This window comes from Leucoraja erinacea, chromosome 10 (genome assembly GCF_028641065.1).
Source record: "Leucoraja erinacea ecotype New England chromosome 10, Leri_hhj_1, whole genome shotgun sequence".
Taxonomy (NCBI): domain Eukaryota; kingdom Metazoa; phylum Chordata; class Chondrichthyes; order Rajiformes; family Rajidae; genus Leucoraja; species Leucoraja erinaceus.
This window is the reverse complement of record NC_073386.1, coordinates 39,528,802-39,549,705: the sequence shown is the minus strand read 5'-3', so window position 1 is coordinate 39,549,705 and position 20,904 is coordinate 39,528,802. Positions and strand designations below refer to the sequence as shown.

General features: G+C 44.2%; 1 protein-coding gene across 2 annotated transcripts; it reads left to right on the top strand.

Annotated features, from left to right (window-relative positions):
• Window positions 1-756: 756 nt before the first annotated feature.
• On the top strand, window positions 757-19,091 carry gtpbp3 (GTP binding protein 3, mitochondrial). 2 transcript variants are annotated; one of them, XM_055641995.1, is made up of 10 exons: window positions 757-904; window positions 4,486-4,642; window positions 6,250-6,346; window positions 6,825-6,883; window positions 7,565-7,630; window positions 8,375-8,484; window positions 11,668-11,749; window positions 12,101-12,282; window positions 14,891-15,119; window positions 16,933-19,091. In XM_055641995.1, the coding sequence occupies exons 1-10, from the start codon at window positions 852-854 to the stop codon at window positions 18,415-18,417; spliced, it is 2,520 nt and encodes an 839-aa protein (XP_055497970.1). In that variant the 5' UTR covers window positions 757-851; the 3' UTR covers window positions 18,418-19,091. The 2 variants fall into 2 exon arrangements, with proteins under 2 accessions (XP_055497970.1, XP_055497971.1); XM_055641996.1 differs by having other exon boundaries at window positions 867-1,005.
• The last annotated feature ends 1,813 nt before the right edge of the window (window positions 19,092-20,904 follow it).

The following is a 20,904-nucleotide window of genomic DNA, read 5'->3' as shown; positions in this document are numbered from 1 at the left end:
TCGACCCCTGCATGAGCGGAAGAATGAATATGGGGGGGGGGGGGGGGGAGAAGGGGGTGAAAACCTTGTTGGTATGTTCTACACAACTACACAAAATGCGAAGAAGTTGGAAGGATATGGATGTTGGGCCTCGTTCATAGTCTCTTTTATTAAAAACCTAGTCTTGAACCATGGTAAAATAGCAATAGGCCATTTTGGCCTTTTGAGTCTGCTCCTTCATCCAGTTCACAATTGATCCTCTATGCCATCATATTTCTACTCCTTCCCTACTTGATGTATTTTGGGCCACAAAATTCATCTACTTCCTGGGAGACATTCAATAAATTAGCCTCTCGCTTCATGCACCAATCCTGAGATTGTGTTCTTCACTTCAGGGCACCTGTCAGGTTTCTGTATGTTTTAATGAGATCTCCACTCATTCTTCTGAACTACCTTGACCAAATTTCTCCTCGTTCAGCATTAATGCTCTCTCAGGATTCTTGTTGAACCTTTGTTGCTCCCCCTCTTTGTCAAGTATATCTTCAGTAACTATATCAAGACTAGAAATCCTGGTGACATGGCCAAGATCCCTTTTCTAATAACACATGCTTGTTCTTGTACTCAAAATCTTCTGCAATATACCAAGGTCAATATACCATTTGCTGTCTCCCATGGCAGATCTTCAGGATCAAGGATCAGGACTTGCTTCCACTCAAGTTTTGTTCTGAGGTGGCTGATAAAGACAACATTGTAACCAAAGATCTTTGGTGGGCGCTGCAGTTCCTTCCTGCACACTCACTGCAGTTCCCAGTGGCGGCGGGCAGGTGGCGGTGGCGGTGGCGAGCGTTCCCCGGGTTGCAGGCCCAGGCGCGATGAGACGAGCGGCGGCGTGCGGTTTGGGCGCCGTGCGGCGGGACGTGGGCAGGTTAGCTTTAGCGCCAGCGACGCTCACGTTGTGCCTCTGCCCTGGGCCTGCACTCTACCCCGGGCCGGGGCCGGGGCCGAGACAGGAGTCCGCCTGACCTAGTATGATACATTCAATGCAAAATTCGGCCTCAGTTGTCCGTCTGCTAGAAATCTAGTGCAGGTCGGGCCTTGACGCAAGCTGCTGATTTCCTGACTTGTCGAGAGTGTTTTAAACGGTTTTTTAAAAACTAATGTATGCACGGTGCAAACGCCTCGGATACAGCTTAAGAATGATTAAAGGGACAGAAAACAGGCTGATGGGGGAACTCAGCGGGTCGAAACCGAAAAGCTGACAGTCCCTCTGCCTCCACAGAGCTGCCTGGCCTGAGTTAGACAAGACGTAGCAGAATTAGGCAATTCAGGCTATGGAGTCTGCTCTACCATTCGATCATGGCTGGACTGTTTTTCCCTCTCAATCGCATTCTTCTTCTTGCGTATAGGGTGATTTCACCAAAGGTCAATTGAGCGTAGATCCCCCCCTCACGTGACCGAAAATTTTAACTGGAGGACATCTCTCAGTTTGGTACATGTTAGTGAATGGGGAAACACGCACTTTCCCACCTGTTAAAAACATGGAAAACGGCCGATTTTTGAGCTGAAATTTTCTGTGCTAGTCGGGGTGACCGTGAAGCACAGCGACCTAAATTTTTCAGGCAAAAAAAAAGATAGAAAGTAAGGTAATTACAAGAGGGAACAGAAGGTAGAAAGCGGCGGAAGTGAACAGCTGACAATTGCCGTGGTGATTTTAAGATCCAAAATATAGAATAGAATAGAATAGTTTCTTTATTGTCATTGTAACATGGGCCATGTACAACGAAATTTAAAATGTCAGCCAGTCAGTGCAGCATTCAAACATTTCTAAAGCTAACGAAACATCCACGGTAAAATAATAAAGATAAGCAATAAATAAAAAAACACAGACAAAGCACGCATACACACCCAACCCTCCATCCTTCTGTCGATTTCACCGTTACCACAGTCCCTTAGTCTGTATCGCCCCTGCGTTCCTTGGCGGCCACATTTAGTGCTTTTATAGCAGTGGGGTAAAAACTGTTTTGTAGTCTATTTGTCCTTGTCCTTGTGGATCTGTACCGTCTGCCTGACGGCAACAGTTCAAACAGGGAGTGTCCGGGGTGGGAGATGTCCTTTATTATATTCTGGGTTTTTTTGGTGCAGCGGGAACTGTGTAGGTCTTCCAAGGTAAGGAGAGGGCAGCCGACAATCCTCTGGGCGTTGTCAATGGCCCTCTGGAGCGCTTTCCTCTGAGCCACTGTGCAGCTGGTGTACCACACGCATACACAGTATGTTAGTATGCTCTCAATGGAGCACCGATAAAAGGACAGCAGCAGCCTCTGAGTGATGTTGTTCTTCCTGAGCACCCGCAGGAAGTGCAGTCTCTGCTGGACCTTTTTCAGCAGCGCAGTGGTGTTCACGCTCCACGTCAGGTCCTCCTCAATGTGGATTCCCAGGAAGCGGAAATCCGCCACCCTCTCTACACAGTCCCCTCTGATGGTCAGTGGTACCATGTCCGTTTTGTTTTTCCTGAAGTCTATTATTACCTCCTTCGTCTTTGAGGTGTTGAGGAGCAGGTTATTTTCTTCGCACCACCCTGTCAGCTGCTCCACCTCATCCCGGTAGGCGTACTCGTCCCCCGCGGAGATGAGTCCCACCACTGTAGTGTCATCCGCAAATTTGACAATGGTGTTGCTGTGGTGGACTGGGGTGCAGTCATGTGTGTAGATGGTGTAGAGCAGGGGGCTCAGTACACAGCCCTGTGGAGAGCCGGTACTGAGGCTGAGGGCCGTGGATGTGTGATGGCCCACTCTGACTCTCTGGCTTCGACCCGAATAGGAAGCTGTTTATCCACGTACAGGTGGAGTGTGGAAGTCTCCAAGTCCCCCCAGTTTCTCCACCATTTTGTGGGGAAGGATAGTATTAAAAGCAGAGCTGTAGTCCACAAAGAGCATCCGCACGTAGCGCCCCCGCTGCACCAGGTGAGACAGTGCAGCATGGAGAGCTGTGGCTACAGCGTCCTCTGTGGATCTATTCGCTCTGTACGCACACTGGTGGGGGTCAAAGCTTCGGGGCAGAAGTGATGGGATGTGACCCCGGACCAGTTTTTCAAAACACTTCATCACCACTGGTGTGAGTGCGACTGGGGGGTAGTCGTTGAGGGGGGAGATGTTGTTTTTTTTGGGCAAGGGGACTATGGTGGAGGATTTCAGACAGGGTGGAACAGTGGACTGGGCCCAGAGACTGGTTAAAAAATCCTCGTCCAGACTCCAGCCAGCTGGCTGCGCAGTCCTTCAACACGCGTCCAGAGACTCCGTCCGCACCAGTCTCCTTCCTTCGATTTATGCCCCCCAGAGTGCGCCTCACCTCATTCTCCTCTATCTTGAGGTGTAGGCTGCTGTAGACCATGTGCTGTGATATGGCTGTCTCTGGTGGCTCCACTTCAAAGCGAGCAAAGAAGTGGTTCAGCTCCTCTGCCAGCGAGGCGTCACCTTCAACAGCTCCAAGGTTGGTCTTATAGTTGGTGAGATACTGGATCCCCTGCCACACCTGCCTGCTGTTATTACTGTCCAGGTGGTCCTCTATCTTCCTCCTGTAATTTGATTTGGCCTCTCTGATGCCTCTCTTCAGGTTAGCTCGGGCCGTGCTGTATAAAGCCCTATCGCCAGACCTAAAAGCGGTGTTCCTCTCTTTCAACAGCCGCTGGACCTCCCGAGTCATCCAGGGCTTCTGGTTGGGGTAGACCCGGATCTGTTTGTCCACTGTGACCGTGTCGGGAATTATCGCGTTTGCTTGCTGAATTTCATCAAAAGTAAGTTAATAATGCCTTACTTTTGATGAAATTCAGCGAGCAAACGCGATAATTGGAAATATGAAATATCAGTAAATACTGAAAACTCAAAAGATCCTGACAGCATCTGTGCAAAGAGAACTAGTTAATGTTTAGTGAAGATTTTTTTTCCTTTTCATCTTTAGCCTTTGTTCACCCATTTGCCAATCAATCCATCTCTCATCTTTGTCCATTTGCCAGGCTTTGTCCCACCCCTACCCCTTTTCCAGCTTTCAACCTCTTACAATAATCAGCCTGAAGAAGGGTTCCGACCTGAAATGTCACCTATCCATGTCCACCAAGATGTTGTCTGACCCACTGAGTTACTCCATCATTTTGTATAAATCAATGTTTAAAGTTGCCTCCAAGGATGTTCACTGAGATGCTTAATGTTTCCACCATTTTCTGTTTATATTTCAAATTTCCAAAATCAGCACTTTTATGATTTTCATTTTTATAAAGAGATACAGAACAGAAATAGGTTTTTGCCTCGACCCCCCCCCCCCCCCCCCCCCCGATTTACCACTGTCCTACAAACTGGGGGCAACTTACAGCAACAAATTAACCTACCAATTTTCTTTCGCACGTGGGTGGAAACCGGAACACCCAGGGAAAGCCCACACATTTGCGGAGAGTTTGTGTGAGCTCTGCTATTTAAAGATCACAGACTGAAAATACTATTTATTTCTTTTGTACAGGAGGAATAATTTACTCAGAAAAATAAACGGACTGGCAGGAATTGGTACCAGCAGTGCCACAAATTTGAGGGATTCCTACCAAGCAGCACTGTGTACTGACCTAACGAAGCCATTGGAGATCCGGCAACTGCCTGCAGTTGCACTCAAATCCACTGAGGTAAATTGCTCTGCTTGGTTGTATGCAGTTAGTTTAAATAGCGCTTCACACTCCGTTTGGATCAAATCTAAAATAAAGAACAGAAAACTTGCTTACTACACTGAATTAAAACAAAATGCCAGAGTCACTCAGCAGTTCTGGCAGCAAATGTGGAGGGAGTGGATAGGCAATGTTTTCAGTTGGGACCCATCTTCAGGCACATGGTAGAGTGGGGGAGGGAGGGAAGGGAGAAAGCTGGAAAAGAGTTGGGGATGGACAAAGCCAGGCAAGTGATAGGTAGATACAGGTGAGGGGGATTTTGATTGGCAGATGGGAGAATATCGGATAAGGAGAGACGAGGAGACGAAATGGGTGCGCACTAGAAATGGGAGACACAGGAAAGGGAAAGGGGGCTATTAGATAAAATTGGAACATTCGTACTGTTGGGCTGTAAGCTGCCCAAGCGGAACATGAGGTTCTTCCAGTTTGCATCTGACATTACCATGGCAATGGAGGAGGCCCAAGACAGAAAGGTCAGTATGGGAAAGGGAGTTAAAAAGGTTAGCAGCCGGGAGACCCAGCAAGCCTTGGCAGACCGAGCACAATTACACTAATACTCGCTTACAATTAATTATGAGATTGGAGTAAATTAACCCAACAGTTTCTTCACTGCTATTAACAAACAACTGAATCATCCTACCACAACCAGAGAGCAGTGCTGAACTACTATCTACCTCTTTGATGACCCTCGGACTATCCTTGATCGGACTTTGCTGGCTTTATCTTGCACTAAACGTTATTCCCTTATCATGTACCTATGCACTGTAAATGCATTGATTTTAACCATGTGTTGTCTTCCTGCTGACAGGTTAGCATGCAATAAAAGCTTTTCACTGTATCTCAGTACACATAACAATAAATTGAACTGAACTGATCTGGCTCATGTTAAGCTCCTCGTACATGAGAGCCGGAAATGTGGCATTGACCATGTACATGAGGGGGAGCAAAGTGAGTGGATAGAGTGCGTCCACTACACAGGCTAAAGGGGTATCGAGACCTAGTGTTCAAGTTCAAGTGAGTTTATTGTCATGTGTCACTGATAGGACAATGAAATTCTTGCTTTGCTTCAGCAGACACAACATAGTATGCATTTACTACAGAACAGATCAGTGTGTCCATATACCTTAATATAAGTATATACACACATGAATAAATAAAATGATAAAGTGCAAATAACAGATAATTGGTTATTAATAATCAAAGTTTTGTCCGAGCCAGATTTAATAGCCTGATGGCTGTGGGGAAGTAGCTATTCCTGAACCTGGTCGTTGCAGTCTTCAGGCTCCTGTACATTCTACCTGATGGTAGCAGGGAGATGAGTGTGTGGCCAGGATGTTGTGGATCTTTGATGATACTGCCAGCCTTTTGAGGAAGCGACTGCGATAAATCCCCTCGATGGAAGGAAGGTCAGAGCCGATGATGGACTGGGCAGTGTTGGACCTGTACTGGCACTGTAGCCGACACAAGAGGTGCATGGACACCAAATAAGACAGACAATATACTATTGCATTATTTTCTGGTGCTCTACTGAATATTTGAATTAAAAGTGCCCTTCTTTCCATTGTAAGGTGCGAGTGGACCTTCACTGCTGCGGTGTGAACTTTGCTGATATTCTGATATGCCGGGGACTGTATCAGCAGCGGCCACGGCTCCCCTTCACTCCAGGTAAGCCGGTTGGGTTATGGCTTCAGTTGTGTCGGAACATTGCTCTTGTTATTGTCTTATTTATTATTCCAAATACAATTGAAAACAGGCTAAATGCTCAGTGTGTCAGTGAATGGCCAAGGTGTCTTTAATCTGGAGCACTATTTCCAAGATTTCTGGGAAATAACTTGAGAGCACAGATGACAATTAATGGACTTTGGACAAACATGAGGAAGCTCTTAAATCACAAAATCATAAACACCTCAATAGTTTTTCAGCATGCTGTAAACAATACGTTTTCCTCCCACTCACGATGCCTAAGTGACCTGTTTGAGTATCTTTTTGCAGTTTTGATAATCAGAGATCAATCTCTATTTCTCGACTGTCTACTTTTGTTTTGTGACAATAGAACTCACAAAAAAGCAAGTGATGTGTTCACAAATAAAATTTAATGTTCGGGATAATATATTGCCCCAGTGATCTGTGTTTTGTTTTGTAGGAATGGAGTTCACCGGATCGGTGGCAGAGGTTGGTACAAATGTCGCAAAGGTTTGCAAGGTAAGTCCTCACAATTCCAATGCATTGAGCCCCTCTAGCAAACGGGGGGGGGGGGGGGGGGGGGGGGGGGGGGGGGCAGGTTAAATGGCAAGCTGCTAGGTACACAGTCATAGATAATTTTCCCAGATTTGCTCATGCAGCTTCAAATTGCTAGCATGGCATGATAAAGGTGAGGGTTTGTCATGGAAGTGCAGAGAAGGCTGACAGGAGGGTCCCTACTTCTCATCAAGTCATGTAACATGGAAACAGGTCCTTCAGATCGTCCATTGAACACCCATCTTGTGCTCTGATTCATACCATGTTCTTACCCCCACTCGTTATCACAGCCACGTAGAGTCTGAAGAATGGTCTCGACCCGAAACGTCATCCATGTTCTCTAGGGATGCTGCCTGACCCACTGAATTATTCCAGCACTTTATATCCTTTTCAGAAATTATTTAATCTATGTAAACAAAATATCATTTGAAGATGCAATGTTTTCCACAGATTATAATTGCCGCCAACTGGTTGTTAAAAAATAAAAAAATTTGAATCTGGATTCATCATATTTCCTCTGCATTATTCCAATTTTGGAGGTAGTAGGTGGAGTGCCAGCACACATGAGCATCTGTGAGAAAGTTGTTTAATTGAGCAAATCACAGGATTATTTATGAAGTGAGATCTGTTTTGTTTTCTGTTCAGGGAGACCGAGTGATAGGCATGTGTCCCATGGGGGCAATGGCGGAGCAGTGCATCATTGACCACAAGGTGAGCGGCTTTGAGTTTCAGAGAAGACTGCTGAGGATGGCAAATCTTTTCTCAAATTCAGGTGATTTACTAAGTTTAGCCGTGTTTAGGGCTGAGGTGGGGTGGGGGAAGTACAGTTTGGCATAATACTTAGCTTGGGATGTATGGTTGAAAAATTACTTCAAGGGTAGGGCATGGTGGCGCAACGTTAGAGTTGCTGCCTCACAGCACTAGGGACCCGGGTTCCATCCTGACTATGGGTTCTATCTGTACGGAGTTTGTACATTCCCCCTGTGAGTGTGTGGGTTTTCTCCGGTCTCCACCCACACTCCAAGTTTGTAGGTTAATTGGCTTCTGTAAATTGTCCCTAGTATGTTAGATAGAACTCGTATACGGTCGATTATTGGTCGGCATGGACTCGGTGAGCCGAAGGGCCTATTTCCACATTGTATTTCTAATCTAAATTAAACTAATATCAATGTTATAAAAAGCCTGAATTCCCAGGAACCGGGTAAGACTGAATTGATGCATCTGTGGAGTTTGGCATATACTGTACTTAACTTAATGTTACAGCTTTAGACCAGCCGAGGGTCTTGACGAAATGCAGTGACCAACACCATGAAAGTGGTCACGTCTCACTCCGCAAGGCGGCTGGGAGGGAAGATAGGGTCGGTGGAACAGCAGGCAATCAGGAGTGGTTAGTGAGGTTGTCAATATGCTGAGTTGGTTTGAAGTGCGTATCTGATGTACCTGAAATCCTTGCAGATGCTGTGGCCAATCGATGAGACCATCCCGTATGAGGTGGCGACAGTGTTACCGGTATCATACGGCACATCCATTCTGGCTCTGCAGCACCGAGCAAAGACACAGCCAGGGTGAGAAGAGAAGAGACTTCATTCAATCTTAGTTTGCCTTTCATATTAAACACTACAACCTTCTGAACTACATAGATTTGGGGGGCATTGTTTTAGTCTTTACACTATTATTGTTCGTTTTATAATTGTTATAGACAGGTTCACAATCTCTTATCCGAAAACCTTGGGACCAGCCACTTTTCGGATTTCGGAATTTTTCGGGTTTCGGAATGGAAGATTTTTAGCGTAGATTTTAACGTTTTTTAGATAAAACATTACAGGGTGGCTCAGTGGTAGAGTGTTCGGCTCGTGGCCGCAAGGTCGCGGGTTTGCGCCTCGATCCCGGCAGTTACTCGGTGAGGGAGTTAATGTTTTTCTAGGGACGTAGTGCCAGTAGAGAGCCGTTTCATCAGCATTGTATATTTGCTCCGGACTAAGGTTTTCATCAGATACCATCTTGGCAAATTCATCAATGTAACGTTCAGCTGCATCATAATCAGCAGAAGCTTTTTCACCACAGATTTTCAGATATTTTATACCATGACGCTTCTTAAATTTCTGCAGCCAACCTTCTGAATATTCACACTCGCCTTCAATGTTCAGTTCTTCATGGTATTTTCTAGCTTGTTTCATTACCATCAAACCAGTCAGTGGCATATGTTCACTTCTTCGTTGTCAAACCCACTCCATCAGCACACGGTCAAGATCTTCATTTTTTGCCCTATGCAGCGTTTTTCTATTTTTCATTAGTTTCTGGTCATCACTATCACTGTAAAACTTCAAAAACTTATGTTTCTGTTTCTTTAGGTCGTATATGGTGGTAGTTCCCACACCATAATCTTCAGTAAGACGCCGCACAGATACACCACGAACAAGCTTCTGCAATAACTCTATTTTCTGTGCTATCGATAATGACAGACGCTTCCTTCTCTGCTTCTCACTGTTATCCATAGGGGAATCTGCAGCTCTTTCTGACATTTTCACAGTCTTCAAAGTTAAAAAAATCTGCAAAAAATAAACAAAATATCCGTGAGTAGCAGAGGCGACGTGCATTTGGCGGCAAACGCGAGCTTTGGCGTGTCAAGTTTGGCACCAAACGCGAGCTTTGGTGTGCAGACGACATCCTGGAAAAAATGTTCGGTTTTTGGAGCTTTTTGGTTTTCGGAATTTCGGATAAAAGGTTGTGAACCTGTACTGAACTTGTTGTTGTTTACCATGGTGTTTACAGAGTACTATGCTTACATATCTATTGTGCTGCTGCAAGTAAATATTTCATTGTTCTGTTTTGGGGCATATAACAATAAAACATTCTTGGCTGGACACATGACCCGGGACCCGGATAATGTATCTTCTTCCACCACCATCCCTGGCAGCACATTCCAGGTGCCCACCACTCTCTGTGTGTAAAAAAAAAAACAACTTGTCCCGTACATCTACATTAAACTTTCCCCCTCTGACCTTAATACTGTGCCCTCTGGTCTTGGACATTTCCTCCCTGGGAAAAGGTTCTGACTGTCTACCCTATAAAACAACCTGTGATTTTATATACTTCTATCAGGTCTATCCTCAACCTTTTGACATTTCAGAGAATACAATCGTAAGTTTGTCCAACCTCTCCTTATTACTAACACACTCTAATCCAGATAATTTTCTGGCAAACCTCTTCTGCGCTTTCTCCAAAGTCTCCATATCCTTCTTGTCATGCAACTCCAAATGTGGCTAAACCAAAGTCTGAGACCCTTCTTCAGAGTGATGTCAGGGGAGGGGGTGGGACAAAGAGGGAAAGTAGGCCGAGACAGTGGGACTAGTAGGGGAACTGGGAAGGGGAAGGGGAGGGAGAGAGAAAGCAAGGGCTATCTGAAATTAGAGAAGTCAACGTTCATACCGCTGGCATGTAAACTACCCAAGTAAAATATGAGGTGCTGTTTCTCCAATTTGTGCTGGGCCTCACTCTGACAATGGAGGAGGCCCAGAACAGAAAGGTCAGGTTGGGAATAGGAGGGGGAGTTGAAGTGCCGAGCAACTGGGAGAGCAGGTAGGTTACAACGGACTAAGCGGAGGTGTTCAGCGAAACAATCGCCGAGCCTGCGCTTGGTCTTGCCGATGTTCAGAAGTTAACACCTGGAACAGCAGATACAGTAGGAGGTTGGAAGAGGTGTAAGTGAACCTCTGCCTCACCTGGAAAGACTGATTGGGTCCTTAGATGGAATCGAGGAGGGAGGTAAAGGAACAGGTTTCCTGCGGTTGCAGGGGAAAGTACTCGGGTAGGGGGTGGTTTGGGTGGGAAGGGACAAATTGACCAGGGAGTTGCGGAGGGAACGGTCTGCGGAAAGCAGAAAGGGGTGGAGATGGGAAGATGTGGCGAGTAGTGGGATCTCTTTGGAGGTGGTGAAAATGTTGGAGGATTATAAACCTGCAACAGGCATCTATGGACTTGTTCCCCTAGATCCCTCTGTACATTAATGCTGTTATGGATCTTGCCATTAACTGTATACTTTCCCCTTGCATTTGACCTCCTAAAGTACAATGCCTCACACTTGGTTGGATTGAACTCTAACTGCCATTGCTCTGCCCAGATCTAAATCCTGTTATATTCTTTAACAGCCTTCCTCACTGTCTTCAACTCCCACCAATTTTGGTGTAATCTATAAACTTGCAAACAACAGAGTTGCCAGCATAATTCTATGCAGGATTTCACTAGTCACAGATCTTCAGCTAACACCCTTCCATCACAACCTTCCGTCTTCTGTGAGTAAGTCAATTATGGAGGGAACAGTCACCATGGATCTCACGCACCTTAATCTCCTGGATTAGTCACTGACATGAGGCTGTCTGGTCTATAATTTCCTGGAAACTATACTTCCCTTCTGAAACAGGAAGGGAACAACATTGGCTACTCTCCAATCCTCTGGGATCTTGTCCATAGCTGGATGCGATACAAAGATCTAAGGCAATGCCCCTGCAATCTCCCCTCTTGTCTCTCTCAATAACCTGTGATAGATCCCATCAGTCTCTGTGGACCCAATGCCGCTTCCTTGTTTATTACTGTCCTTAAAGCTCATCTACTTCGCTATGGTGTTGGTCTCTATTTAAACACTTGTGGTTCTGAAGCACCATTGTTTTCTGAGCATGGGCTTTGGGATTTCGGGGAGGTGTAGAATTAATCTGAAGTTGTGACTCCTTGTTTCTGGTACTATTTACCAGGGAGACTGTTCTGGTGACCGCGGCTGCTGGTGCAGCAGGACTTGCTGCAGTGGACGTTGCATCTCATGTTCTAAATGCGAAGGTCCGATGCTCGTTTATTTTTGATACAATTATTTGTCGTCTGGTTTAGATTTTGTGCTTTCTTTTCCCGCATTTCACCTCTCCCCCCACCCCCCGCTGAAAATGTTAGATTGGTAGAGCTATTCTGGAGAGATGGACAGGAGGAAAGGTCTCTCAGCCGAGGCTGTCTGTTTTGCATGTCTGCTTTTATCTTGGATTTTAAAATTTTGCAGCATTTTACTTTTGAAAAATATTCTGCAGGGACCTTGTCCCTATCAATGAATGCTGTGTCTGCTCTCTCCCTCTCCTCACACTCTCTCCCTTTGTACCCCTCCCTCAATCTCTCTCTCTGCCTCTCTCTCTCTCTCTCCAGGTCATTGCGGCTGCAGGAACGGATGAGAAATGTGAACTGGCTGTAGAAAAAGGTGCAGTGGCAGCCATCAATTACACCACACAGAGCGTGAAGGAAGAGGTGAAAAAAATTACTGGAAACAAAGGAGTGGATGTGGTTTTTGATGCTGTGGGAGGAGATATATTCAAGGAAGCTTTCAACAGGTATTTTCATCATCATCAAATTGCTTGTGGCACTGACTATTGAACCAGCAAAGGGTGACAGCCAATAATAGAGGGATGCAGAATCAAACTGTCTATTCAGTTGATGGACACAAAGTGCTGGTGTAACTCATTGGGACAGGCTGCATATCTGGATAAAAAAGATAGGTGATGTTTTGTGTTGGGAACCTTCTTCAGACTGAGAGTAGGGGTTGGGGAAGAACTAGAGGCAAGAAAAAATGAGGACAGTTCAGGACAAGCAACTGATGACCTCGGGCAGGGTGGTGCCCTGGTTGGCTAATTGTTGGCTAGGGAAGGTGTGATCTCAAGAGGGATACAATGTAGCGAACTGTGGAACTTGTTAAACAGGAGGGGAGTTTTTGTAGATGTTAATTCACTTGTTAGTCTTAGTTTGGACAATATGTCGGGTTAGACCATGTCAGAGGAACTGTAAGCTGAAGACTCCTCTAGGTGGTGCACCATGCCTTCAGCTCAACAGGCAGATAAATGAAAGAGTTACGTAATGTACCTGGGAACTGCTTTGACCTCCGCCGGCTATCAAGAGATGAACAGATTGACATAGAAACATAGAAAATAGGTGCAGGAGTAGGCCATTCAGCCCTTCGAGCCTGCACCGCCATTCAATCAGTACCCCGTTCCTGCTTTTTCCCCATATCCCTTGATTCCGTCTGCCCTAGGAGCTATATCTAATTTTCTCTTGAAAAGTGGACCAAGCACCAATTCCTGTGGTACACTACTCATTACAAACACTCTCATATGTTTGATATCTTCAAGACAATTTTGTATCCATTTGGATACGCCTTGGATCCAAGGCTCGCCTTGGATCCTTTATGTTTTAACCTTTGAGACTAGCTACCATGTGGATCTTTTTAAAAGGGCTTACTAAAGTTCATGTAGACGTCTATTGCACTTTCTTCATTAATTTTCTTGTTCACCTCTTCTAAAACCTCAGTCAAATCGGTACGGCACGATTTCCCACGCACTGAGCTATGCTGATTATAATCACTCCTTGACTTTCCAAATTCATGTGGATCCTGTCTGTCAGAATTGCCTCCAATAACTTACCCACCACCATTGATGTTAGGTTTACTGATCTATAATTCCTAGGCTTTTCCTTGCAGCGTCCCTAAACAGAGGCACAATGTAAGCCACTCTCCAGTTTTCCGGCACCTCACCCGTGACAGAAGATGATGCAAGTACCTTTGCTAGGACTCCTGCAATTTCTTCTCCAGCTTCTACCTATGCAGCAATCTGTGATCTTCTTACTTAAGTAAGGAGGGAAGGCAGGCACGGATTATTGATAGGGGATGATCAGCCATGATCACAATGAATGGCGGTGCTGGCTCGAAGGGCCGAATGACCTCCTTCTGCACCCATTTTCTATGTTTCTAAGTAGGGACGTTTTCCCTAAACCATAACTCCGTCCCTTCTCATTTCACCACCTCAATCCCCCCTCAAGAACATGTTTCTGTAATAGCTATAATATCTCAGTCCCATGTACCTTCCCATGCCTTGAGTTCATCTATTTAATCTCAGGCCTCTTACTTTGAAATAAATCCTAGTGCTAGTTAAATCCATCAGTTTTCTCTCACTCCTTGCCTATCCTATATTTTGAACTTGGTGTCTTTAAATTCTGTATTTGCCTCAACCTTCTCACCTACCTCGCCACTTGTCCCAACCCCTGCCAGAGCAGATTTAAACTTCTCCCAAGTAGTTCTAGCTCTTCTTTGGTGTGAGGATTCATTGTTATCTCAGATTAGTGAGATCATTGTGCATCTAACAATGTTATTATAACTATCCTAGATGCTAGTTACTCTGGGAAAAAATATGTAGATTTTGCCACAATTCTGAGACAAATAGCATTGATGTATCTCAGAGGAACTGGATAATTACATAAGAGGAAAATTAATATAACAACAGAAAGCGATGAGGAAATGGGGGAAAATGGGGGAATAGATTTATTTGGTGCGTGCAAAAAAAATTAAACATCTGGACATCTACTGGAAGAAGGACATTGCCATGTTTGGAGTGGTTCTGTTTCTTGTATGTTGGTTTATCTTTAGTTTTGCTCATGCTTGAGTCAGTAATAGGCTGACTAGCATGAGCTAGAATCCTCCTCCTTACCTCCCCTCCTCCTGACTGCCTCCTTACCTAATAAATCTCACTAGTTGGTGCTGACTTTCCCAGTCTGAGAATTGGATCTGAAGAAATTTGATTTTTAATTTATAAACATAAGCCTTGATGGTATGAACTCGGCGTTCTGGACACTTTGAAGAAGTACTTATTTGCACAATTGGCAACACCTTCCCGTGAATGTGATGTTGAACGCTGAACCCCGAGATCAAAGTAAAATATTCTGTGTCAGTATTTCAGAGGTGTCTTGACTCGTATTTATCCACAATAGTAAAGCAGGTGATTCGTTCATGATCAGAGTGATTGTCGTTTGTGACAGTTATCCAATTTCATTTACTTTGTTTCTCTGCTGTTTTTAGCTGTCTTGAGGTCATACTACAGAAATGTTTGTCCTCTTTTGTCACCTTGGTTTGCTCAACTCGCATTTAACTTATGGTTTGTGTTCCATTTCTGTCAGCTTGGCTTGGGAAGGCAGGATTGTGGTGGTTGGTTTTGCTGGGGGAGATATACCAAGCATACCAGCCAACCAACTGCTACTAAAGAATGTAACGGCCATGGGTGTTTACTGGGGAAGATATCAAGATCTGAATTACCCGATCTTCTCCAAATCCATTATGTCTGCGATTCAATACTACAAGGAGGGAAGAATCAGACCCCACGTTGGTGCGGTCTTTAAACTGCAACAGGTAAACATTCCGCTGCTTCATACCAGGTTCTTGCATTCCGTGAACACTATTTAGATTCTGGCTAATCTGGGACAAAAATAGAAAAAACTGAAGGCACATGTCACATCTGTCAGTATCCAAAAAGAGAAATGACAGATAAAATATCATTCTTTAGCATAATGGAGAAATCAGCACATTTATTCCAGGGCTGAAAACTATATCATGAAGATGGGCTGAGAAGAAGGAATCAAAAATAATTGTTCAATCAAAGAAGTTAATGGGATCTGTAAGTCCTCAAGTATTTGATTAATTACTGGGCACAAATGTAGTACACTCTAGCTCATTCCTGGGTTAGGGTTATAATTATGTTCATGGCATTGAACCCAACAAAATACCTATCTAAAGAGTCCAGTAATATAATTTTAGAAAAAGTATTAATTATTTAAAATATTATTTTTAAATAATTTTTGTGCACAAATTTATCTTTACAATACTCTCAGTTTTGTATTAAGGTGTTTTCAAATCATTGACTGAATTGTATTTCTCCTTTTGAACCCATTGTTGAGAGTTATTTCCTGTATTCGTGTCACATAGTTATAGCTAAAAAAATTACTTTGCAGATGCTGATTCATATGCATTTCTAGAATTTTCTACGTTTGTCATCTTGTCGAAAATAGTTTTAAGGATGGGTTCCTGTGGAATGGGAACAGTGACGGAGATTAAAAGGATAGGGGGAATTGGGGAGAATAGCCTGAAACAGATGGAAAATGAGTCATCAAATAGCAGGTTGAAGCTGCAGGCAAATCAGATATGTGCACAAAGATGTAGCAGGCAGTCACTGCTAAAATCTGTTCTTTGCAGTTTATCTATTTTAAGATACTTCAATTATTATGCTGTTTTTGTTTGAGTCATTGGAGAAGATTAATTTAGTGCAGCTTTGTGTTTCTAGCTGAACTTTACACAGCATCCTTGCCTCAAATGTTCCAGCTTCCATTCAGCTTGTTTAAAATTTAAAAAAAATCTCCTTTGCTCATGCAAATGATCGGAACATATCCCATCATGCAGTTTACACAATTATGTCTTAAGTCTATGGTTACAATATTCAAATAGTCTGAGTCACTGATCCGTTTCCCTGACTTTTAAAATGTTTTGAATGTTAGTGAAAATTAACATGCATGGATTAATTTCCTAAATGTGGATGCTGACATATCTTGCCTTGCAGTTTGGTGAGAATGTTGATGTCCCACGTAATAATTGAGGTGAATGGCACAGATTTAATTAAGGAAAAATACAGGTGAGGTGAGGTTTTGAAAGGCGGATAGTGGACAAGGTCAGAGATGAAAACACCAAATTGTGAGAAGAGTTGTGACTGTTGAAGCCAAAGTAAGGAATGTAGGTGGAAAGGGAGAGGGGAGATATGGGCACAAGGCCAGATGGAGCACAAGGAAGATGGTTTATGGTTAGTTCCCCAAAATTGATGAATTCAATGTTTATATGGTTGGATTGTAAGCTACCCTAACGGAAGATGTCGCACATGCAGAAAATCAACCTCTCCCAACTTCCCTTGTTGTGTATCCAGAACGATTAATAATATATAAAATATATTTATTATTTCCTATTTGTTTCTATTTCCTTAAATAAAGTAGCAGGGAGAAATATAATTACGAAAGAGATTAAAATAAAATTCCTCCGCTGAATGCTGGATGATGTTCAATGCATTTTGGATAAATGTCAATTTTGGAGAATACCAAGGAATCCCTGGAGTTTATTCAGTTCTGCACTCTTCTGTTTAATTACTTTTAAAGTAATAGACTTTTACATTTTTTTCAAACAGCGTACTTTCCACGCCAGTTCCGTGAGGACACAATGCTCAGACTACTGCGAGAGAAGGACCATTTTTGCATTGAGCTCTGGTCATGGCAGATGTGGGGTAGCTGTTATCCGAGTGAGTGGTCCTGCTAGTAGGAATGCATTAAGCTCCTTGACTGGCCTGAGACCACTACCTTCAGCCAGGATGGCTGTCATCAGGCCCCTGCTAGACCCCAGGTCTGGGGAGTGCCTGGACATGGCCCTGGTGTTGTGGTTTCCAGGCCCACGCAGTTTTACTGGAGAGGATTGCTGCGAGTTTCACGTCCACGGTGGATCAGCGGTAGTCAGTGGAGTACTTCAGGCCCTGGGAGGCTTGCCTGGGCTGCACCCAGCTGAAGCAGGGGAGTTCACAAAGCGTGCTTTTCAGAACGGGAAACTGGACTTGACTGAGGTGGAGGGCCTGGGAGACCTCATTCACGCTGAAACAGAAGCCCAAAGAAGACAGGCACTAAGGCAGATGTCTGGCGACCTGGGAGAGCTTTATCGCGGCTGGAGTGAGAGGCTAACTCAATGTTTGGCTCACGCAGAAGCTTACATTGATTTCAGCGAAGATGACAACATTGAGGAGGGCGTACTTAACACAGTTGACAGTGACGTGCATGTGTTGCAGAGAGAGATTGACAGTCACCTGTGTGACAGCCGCCGAGGTGAAAGGCTGAGGGAGGGAGTTCATGTTACAATAGTCGGGATGACAAATGTCGGCAAGAGTAGCCTTTTGAATGCAATTTGTCAAAAACCCACTGCCATAGTGTCACCTATAGCGGGGACAACGCGAGATGTTGTGGAGGCGGCCCTGAACATTGGAGGGTACCCCATACTTTTGAGTGACACGGCAGGACTCCGAGAAACATCTGACATTGTCGAGCAAGAAGGCGTGAGGCGCGCGCGGCAGAGGTTCAATCAGGCGGATGTTGTGGTTGTGGTAGTGGATGCTACAGAGCTCCCAACACACTTGACTGATGTAGTCCACTTTCTCCAAGATTATCTGAGCAAAGTAATTTTGCATAAACCTAACAAGGACTGGGATAAGTTCAGCCCAGAACTGGCAGACTGGATTGTAGTTTGTAATAAGATGGATCTGGTTCAGATGGAGGACTTCAATAAGCTGCCCGTAATTCTTAAAGAACATGGACTGCCTCGGGTGTGCATGCTATCATGTAAAACCGGCAATGGTTTTGATGACTTCCTACATGTCCTCGGTGAAAAGGTTGAAAAGATGTGTGGGAACCCCTTGTCTGGAAATCCTAGCCTGACACAGGCCCGACATCGGTTGCACCTCCAGAACTGTGCCCATTATCTATTGCAATATCACCAGCATCGAGAGCTGGACATTGTCCTGGCTGCAGAGTATCTCAGAATGGCACTAAGAGAACTTGGAAAGATCACTGGAAAAATTGGAATTGAAGATATCCTGGAAGTTATATTCATGAATTTCTGCATTGGTAAATAAAACATCCAAAAGAGAAGTTTATTTTTAACTCCTCTTGTCAATGGACACTACATATCAAGATGTTTGTGATCTATAGAGTAGACGAGTTTCCGATAAATTCAAGCAATCCTTGGATGTCCTAAGCTCGTATCAATTCACTTCAAATATTGTACTATTGGCTCGTGAAGGCAAGCGCTGTGCAAGTAAAATCTTTGGAGAACTTGTTGTTCCTGATTACCTGGTCCATTAATTTATTTAGTAAGTTGAGAGATTTTACTGTTTAACAACTGTTATTTTTATTGATGATCGGAAGAGAAGCAGACCATTTATATGTTGTGGACACAAAAGCCTTCTTGTGCTCTGGTAGGGCAAATTCCAATCAAGCATGCACTTTCTCTTGGATGGTATTATTAGGGCTGCAGTCATCCAGGCAACCGGTTTGTGTGTTTATGCGGGCAGGGAGTATCAAAAAAGAATGTCAGGAATATTACGTTGCAAAATAAATGAATTATATAATTTGGTAGTGTATCAAAAATAAATAATACAGAATGATGAATGGCAATTGCAGTGGAACTCTGCAATACTTCATCAGATTTGTAATTTTCCAGGTAAATGAAGCTTTCCTCCACGTGTTGCAGCGCAAATCCATTGGGAAGGTCATCATTAGCATGAAATGAACTGAACTGAAGAGAAAATCCAGGAAAAAGCTGGACTACTGGTCTTATTTTGAAATAAATAAACATTTTATAATACACCGGTAACCCTTGTGCCTTAAAAGGCTAAATGTTTTTTAGAAATTAGTTTATATTATACACTGCATATTTAAGGTGCGTTCATAGAAAAGCTGATTTTTATTGATCATCAGGTCATCAATAATATATGGTGATGCGATTTCCAATGTGATTTGTTATGCAATGGGATGGAATGATATATAACACATTAGATTAATAGTGCATCATAAACCGAATAGTCACTCCCTCAACCAACTGTGGTGTCAACCATCTACAGGTGCAGTTATTTGCCTGAGCTCCTTTCATAGCATCTCCCAAACTTTGCAGTTATTTGCCTGGGCCCTTTGATAGCAGCTCCTAAATCTATTTTTGCCTAGTGCAGCAGAAGAATATGAACCCCATCTCCACCTGCTATTTTTCTTCAAATTGTACATCATGCTGTCTTGAAAATATATTAATTGCTCTTAACCGTGCTTGGTCTAAATGTGCAGGAATTCAGGACACAACCTGCAGCGATGAAATTCATGCAATGGGCGGTCACATGGCGCAGCCTGACAGCGCTTGCAGCCAATGTGCACAATGACTGCAGGCTGCTTACATTCCCCATTGAGAATGTCCTGCATCAATCGTAGACATCCTGGGTGGCAACACACCATCCTGGATTCCAGTTTGCCATCGCAGAATTTCTTGTCTGTTCCCTTAACTATCGAGTCAACTATCAGTGCAGCCCTGTCTAACTTTACCCTACCCTGCCAGGCTTGGTGGTATGGTCCTGACTGCTGCTGCTGCTCTCCTCTGAACAGTCATCCTTTCAAAAGTATCCAAAAAGAGAGCACTTGTTTTCAAGGGGAATGGCCACAGGGGTGTCCTGTACTCTATGCCTATTCACTTTCTCGGTGATCATCCATCTCTGCCTTAACCTTAGGTGTGATCAACTCGCAAGAACACCTATCTATGAAGTATTAAGCTAGAGGTCATCCAGCTGCAGCCCAGTTACGCATTAGGTCAATTAGGAGCTGCAGCCGATCACATTTATCTCGGGTATCGTACTCGGGAACACTGGAAGTTGCCCTGACATCCAACAGGAAATCCATACCAGTGCACGAAGAATTGCAAAAAAAAAAGACATCTTGCTGTCACCCTCTGCTTACCGAGGCCTCTCAAGCCAAAGCATCAATACTTATCCTCAAATGGCTGCTCTGGAATGGTGGCTCCGCTAGAGTCTGTTTTCCTTTTGCACAATACTAGGAGCAATCACTAATGAATACAAACGGCTGCTTTTTTGAATCATCTGTTCTGCTCCTCCTCTAGGTAAGAGGCTGTATATCTTCTGACAAATGGATATCACTTGCTTTGGCAAACTTGTCCATCATTTGTAAGATATTAGTCAGGATTGTAAGACTATCCTCTCCAATGCTTTGATGAATACAGCTACTAATAATACCAAGAAGCTTACTTGATTTGCATCGCCTCCACGACCATCCACCTAACTCAGTAGCTAGTGCTATAACCATTTCCAAAATGAACCACAGTTACTCATTGAGCCTGCTTCAAAAGCATGTTTCACACCTATAACTTCTACTGCCTCTTGCACTCTCCCAGCTTTTATTATCCCCCTATAATCAGTCTGAAGAAGGATCCCGACCCAAAACATCACTACATTGTCTAACCACCGGCCTGTCAACCCCCCCCCCCCCCCCCCCCCCTCACTTGTGGGCTGGCTTTGTCCTGCTCCCTGCTTCCAGCTTTTTCCTGTCCTCCCACAATCAGTCTGAAG

Bases quoted from the DNA above. Each gene is read 5' to 3' on its own strand.
- gtpbp3 (XM_055641995.1), top strand. From the start codon at position 852: ATGAGACGAGCGGCGGCGTGCGGTTTGGGCGCCGTGCGGCGGGACGTG. The intron at 6,884-7,564 runs GTAAGTCCTCAC...TTTTCTGTTCAG, and splicing joins ATGTCGCAAAGGTTTGCAAG to GGAGACCGAGTGATAGGCAT. The intron at 12,283-14,890 runs GTATTTTCATCA...CATTTCTGTCAG, and splicing joins TTCAAGGAAGCTTTCAACAG to CTTGGCTTGGGAAGGCAGGA.